We start from the raw sequence: 6,194 nt of genomic DNA on the forward strand, positions 1-6,194 counted from the left end.
TAGGATAATAAAGGGATCTGGAGGCTAGAGCTAAAGAGGAAAAGTCCCAAAATAGTATGAGGAGGCTGGGATCAGAGAACAGAACAAATTGCTTGGGGAGTTGCTTGAAAATAAATAATGTCATGTCTCTATAACATTTGAAGCTAGTACTTTGGAGTTGCAGATTTCTTCAAGGTATTTGCTGATGGAAAGAATTGCACACAGCGTTTTCAGCATGCCTCTGCCAAAATAAGACTCTAGGTGTTTGAAAACTGTTCAAAACAATGTACTGCTTCTGTACCTCTCCTTGTTTAACTTTGGTGATCATCAATATCACCTGGGCAACTCAATATCACCTAAGCAACTTTAAATCCAGAAAATCTGATTTTTATACATAAGCCCTTTTTGTTTAATGTTACAGATTTATCTGAAGATATTATAGACATTTGAATGAATATTCCCATTGTTCCCCTTGAATATACAGTTAAGGGTAATAATCAATAATTATTTCAGTGGAAATCAACAATAATCCGTGTGAAAACACACACTGTACCCTAAAAAAAAGATAAATCAAGAAAGTTGTAAGGCCAAAACAAAAACCATAGCAAACAATGATAAATTTCATGGTAGTCTATTTTCTGTTAGACAAGCTTGGTGTCTTTCTCATCTCAAGTACGTTTTTGTTCTAAGATGGTCCTTTTAACCTAAAACACTTGTCTTATTTTCATTCAGAAGGCTCTGAATGGGATTAAAAGAGCAAGAACAGCGTGTTGTGTAACAGTCTCCTGATAAAAGAATGCTTTGCCCCTTTACTCTCCCCCTAGGAAAATACATAGAACCAGGAAAAATGCAAGATCAGTGAGAAACTTTGAATCCCATTCTCATTGTTATGCTTAAGTAAAACTCCAGCTTGAGGTTGACTGAGGTTGAGGTGACTCAGTTTCAGGTCTCTTTTTCTTTCCCCTCCCACCATTTTCTCCACAGCTCAGTCACCCCAGCATAGTGGATGTAACCACCCTCCATCTCATGGATATGGCCAGGACACAAATGCTGAGCCCAGCCCTCTGATGCTGGCTGGTCGATGAGGCAGCATGGAGTGTCACAGACCCTCTCCATGCTGCCTGTATGATCTCATTCTTCCTCCTCCTCCTCTTACAGTCCCACAGCACCAAAAAACACAGGGCTGGAAAGAGGGGCACCCTCTATGAACTGAAAAACACCTGTGGCATAAATATTGACAAGGAGTGACTATTAAAGCAGATTCACTTCCCTCAAAGCTAAGGAGGAGCAAGGTGTCCTCTCAAGAGAAGCATCTGTGCCCTCTGACCTTGAGCCATGCTGAGGCACCAGGAGGAAACAGCAAGTGGGTGACAGCAGCAGGTAACTCTCTGCTTTGAGGGACAGATAGACCCAGATGTCAGTCTGACCTGCTCTCTAGACAATTTTGCTCTTTGCTCACTGAGAACTTATCAGAGAGGATTAAGGAGTGGACAATGTGGGTGACACGGTAGTGAGTGTCTGCTATGCATCTCCTGACCAGGAAGGACAAGTGCATGAGGTTTTCCATGGGCAACCAGAAGCAGCCTCCCATCTACAGGCTCTGGTCCTCACGGGGCATTTTACCACCCTGATACCTGCTGGAATGGCATAAGCAGCGCCTTGGCTGCTTGGAAAGCACAGCTTGGCAAAATAGGACCTGGAGCTCCTGGGGGATTCCATGAGTCAATGTGCTTTCCCCACAAAGGAGGCCGATGACATTTTGGGCTGCATGTGGAGTGTTGCCATCCGGTCAAAGGAAGTGGTCCTTCCCTTCTAATCAGCACTGGTGAGGCCACACCTGGACTGCTGTGTCTAGCTCTGGGCTCCTCAGTACAAGAGACATGGGCATGCTGCAGACAGTCCAAAGAAGGCACAAAAAATGATGAAGGGACTAGAGCCCCTCTCTGATGAGAAAAGGCTGAGGAATGTGAACTGTTCAGCCTGGAGAAGGTTTAGGGGTAATCTTATTAATTTATACCTGTACCTGAAGTGAAGGTGCATAGGTGGCAGAGCCAGACTCTTTTCAGTGGTGCCCAGAACACAGGCAGCACTATCTGAAGACTAGGAAGAACATTTTTACTTTGAAGGTGACTGAGCACTGGAACAAGATTCCCACAGAGGCTGTAGTCTCTATCCTTGGAGATACTCAAAATCCACATGGTCCAGAACAACAGCTGTTAAGCAGCCATGCTTGAGCAAAGAGGTTGGACCAGAGGACCCCCAGAGGTCCCTTCTAATCTCAGCCATTCTGTGAATTTCCCTCTCCTTGAAGCTGGAAAACCAAACTTACATTCCACTTGTCTCCTGACCATAATATCATAACCCCCACTATACTGATATTCTGCAGCTTTACGTGCCAAACATATTAACATTGGGTTATCTGCTGCTGCTTGTTTTCAAATGGTTTTTATGAGGTTTGCAAAGCAGGCACTGTGTATTTTTTACAAATTATCAGCAAGATGACAGAGTAATGCTTTGTGCTCTTAATATCCTGAATTTGTCAAGTATAAACTTCAGCGAGACCCCCCCACTCAGCTCATGCTGCAAGGACAACTACTATTTGCATTACAGCACTATAGTGGCACAAAAGCACAGCATTAAAATTTAAAAATTCAGTCCCCTTCAGAAATAGGCATACTTATCTTCATAAACTGGTTCATGCACAAGAAATGAAGAGTTTTTATAGAACATCCTTTTATTTTGCAAAAAATTTATTACTCACTGTTGTACAAAATAAACCTAAAAATATGATGTTAAGATAATTTTGACATAGCTAGGTAGATTGCAGATTACCTAGCTGCAGGGAAGAAATCTTCACAATTTTTAAGGCAATTCAAGACAGTAACAACAAGTGAATTTTACATTTTGAAATACTCCATTTATAAGATTTAGACAAATATTACCTGGTACTTGGTATCTGTAAACTTTAATGCTTTATACAAAGTTTCCATTCACATAATTTGAAGATATAATGAAAATAATATTTTTCAGTTCTTTTTTTAAAGCATCTCACTTCTAGTCTTGGTTTTCCAGAAACAGCTGGTTCAACTCAGAATTTTAGTTTTTAAAAGAGATGAAGGAATAGAAGTTATTCCAGATTTCTAGTTTGTTTAAAAATGGAAAAAATATAATTATCTATGTTTTCTGAAATGTAAAAAAAAAAAAAACCAAAAAACAAAAAACCAAAACCAAATAAAACATTTTTAAGGTAAATTAGACTAGCAAAGTATTCTTTTGATTTAAGTAATGTGTTATTTTAACTCTAGGATGGTAAGCTGACAACCATCTGCTTAAAACAGCCAACACTGATTCAATTTAAGCTCATACAAATTTGGTCTATTATTTTGGAAAAGTACTACTACTGTATTTCATAAGGAAAGAAACCATACTTGCAGGGTTTTCTCTACACCACCCTCCAAGTAATTTTCAAAAGAGTGCAGTCATTATTTATCCTAGGTCCTTCTGAACCACAGGATTTTTTATATAATTTAAAATACAAACAAACAAAAACACCACCAAACATTAAGAGGGAGAGGGAGACATTACTATTACCTTAAAAAGTGTATAGCCAATAACTAAACATAAAATGCAAGACAAAGCAGCAAGAAAATTACCAGGGAACAGATCTTCACTGGACATAAAGTCAGCATAGCTCCACTGGCATCAGCAGAGAAATTCTGACTCATATCAGTCACAGATCTGACCATCCATGTACAGTAAATTTTGTTTATGTTAGTGATAAAGATGAGCAGTGTTCAGAAGAGAAGTGTTAGCACACATTTTTTAAAAGAAGCAAGTTTGTAACACCTTGCTTCTCACATAGTATTTTGCTGCTGATGACTGTCATTCCTGCCACTGGCAGTGTATTTACTTCAGGATGAATTCATTACCACTTTCAAATGATACAGGAAAATATATTTAACATTGGCCTATGAAGTTCTTAACAACAGCAGCTAGTTCTTACCAGAAATATTCCGAAGCCCATTTACAGTGTAAAGCATAAAGTTTTAAAAGTTTCTATATTGCTATGGGTTTTCACTGACCATAATTCTTATGGAATGAATTGCAACCACTGGAAGTCCGCAGTGACTGAAATTTAGAGCAGCATGACTCTTGGTTGTTAGCAATTATTCCTATTACAGATCATTAGCTATAGTAAATCTTTTAAAATATCTCTAGGGCGTATGTTTACAGAGCAAATCCTAAAAGCAGACTTATAGCTACAGAAATAAGTAATTGCACAAGTTTCTCATAGGCACTGAGATGTTCTTTTAAGGCACAAGAGAATTCCCAGAGAGCAGAAGACAGATTACTTAACCAGGAGTGCAAATATTAAAAAAAAAAAAAACACCTAAAACCTGGGAAGCAGAGGTGTAATACCACCTGCTGCTTATGGCAGCATTCAAGTCCCACTACTGTCATCTGCCAAAGGTATTTCAGACTTTTGTGTGTTTGTGTATATATATATATAGTGTATATGTATGCTTAATCTAGTACAGTAACAAATGGGATTCAGATGGTTTCTGCCAGAGATGTGTGTAAATGCTGACCTCTACAACTACCCCAAACCACACTCAAACAAACCAGTTTCTCCCACTGTATTTCTGCATCTCAAAAAAAATGTATCTCAAAAACACATTATTAACACTGTTCCCAATCCATTTGAGCCTATCTTCTGTCAAGCTCTACTTCCAAAAAGAAACAGTTTAATGAAGTCCACAGCAGGGTAAGTAGAAAAGGTAGTGGTAGCTACACTGGACAAAACTCTCGGCAATGGTCAGAATTTCTGCAATGATACTATGTCAAAACTCACAAGAAACTGAGGTACAACCTTGTGTGAAGTAAACATGAGATTTATATTGCATTCATTTGAAGTATGATAGTTTCCTCTATTGCATGATTATTTTTTTTGATCTCTTATTTCCTTAAAAGAAAAATACATCTTCGCATACAATACTGATACCCTATGTGGTGATACCATAAATCCCTTAGGATAGCAAGTTTGATGGGTGGTAACCCATTAGGAGAAAAATATACTTTTGAATATTATTTTACATATATACAATATATATATATATATATTTAATTTTCAATCAAAATGTAAAGTTTTCTAATATATTCATGAGTATTTTTATGTCCAAAATGAAAAAAATATTTCGTATCTCAGCTCATATAAGTTAACAAGGTATTTGATATGCACCAACAACATGATTTGCTTCATTTCTACAAAAATTAAAAGAAAACAAAGAAACAGTGAGTTATAAAGCTTTCCTTCTCCAAAGCCAAATACCATAAAATTTTGAAGCTGGAAAATTAATTAAAAGAACACTAAGTTTTGCATTGTGAGCAATCACAAAGAATGCAAAATGTAATCTAAGTAGAAACTAGCATTACTATATTAACCTAAAGAAAAGATATTTTGAATCCCTTTGTTCTGACAGAATGTGTCCAGTGTAAGAAAATGTAAATTTAAAGCAAGAGTCATTTACACTCTCACCAGTCTATCTTAATTTTGATAAACCTCTACCCCTCTCAATTCCAAAGTACCTAATATCACAAAAGATGACAGCCACTTATTTACAGGTTTTTTTCAGCACTCTGAAAGGCACATTTATCTTTTGATGCATGTTTCTGCTAATGTCCTAAACTTGGGTTCCAACTGATCTAAGAAGTCAAGTGCCTCTTCTTCATGCTGATCACTGCAGCAGCCTACAGAGCCAGCCAAAGATCCTTTTCCTTCATAGTTATATGAAAGGAGATAATCTTCAGAATGCTTCTGTTCTTCATCCTGTCTGCATAGGTGCACCTTCTGGATAGGAACAGAACAGATCTTATCATTTTCTTAAATTGTTATCCTGAACATATTGCAAAAAAAAAATTTCTTTTTGATTTACCTTTCATTCAATTATTTTTAATCACAGTGTGTCCTCTAATGGATTCCTACATACAAAAAATGCACATGATTGGTCTATATCATTATGACTACAAAATATAAGTATTTAATAAAGAAATAATTTCTACTAATTACATATGTAACAATAAAAGAGGAAGAACCTGTTTAAATAACCTGTCAAGCAACTAAAATTCACTGAAAATTAAAAGACTGATTTATACATAACTAGTTAGACAAGTAGTGAGAGTTTTTTGATCTCCAAGAAATGGACTACATTTTTAAG

The 6,194-nt window shown here is 37.0% G+C and overlaps 1 protein-coding gene across 1 annotated transcript in view; it reads right to left on the bottom strand.

Moving 5' to 3' along the window:
- Positions 1-2,776: 2,776 nt before the first annotated feature.
- Positions 2,777-6,194, bottom strand: part of LOC102040762 (desmocollin-1) — a 24,631-nt gene continuing 21,213 nt past the window's right edge. Inside the window, exon 17 of the mRNA XM_031066609.1 lies at positions 2,777-5,827. Within this exon, the coding sequence (XP_030922469.1) occupies positions 5,630-5,827 (198 nt within the window). The 3' untranslated portion in view covers positions 2,777-5,629. The remainder of the gene's footprint in view (positions 5,828-6,194) is intronic.

Source organism: Geospiza fortis, unplaced genomic scaffold (assembly GCF_000277835.1).
Source record: "Geospiza fortis unplaced genomic scaffold, GeoFor_1.0 scaffold53, whole genome shotgun sequence".
In the NCBI taxonomy this organism is placed as follows: domain Eukaryota; kingdom Metazoa; phylum Chordata; class Aves; order Passeriformes; family Thraupidae; genus Geospiza; species Geospiza fortis.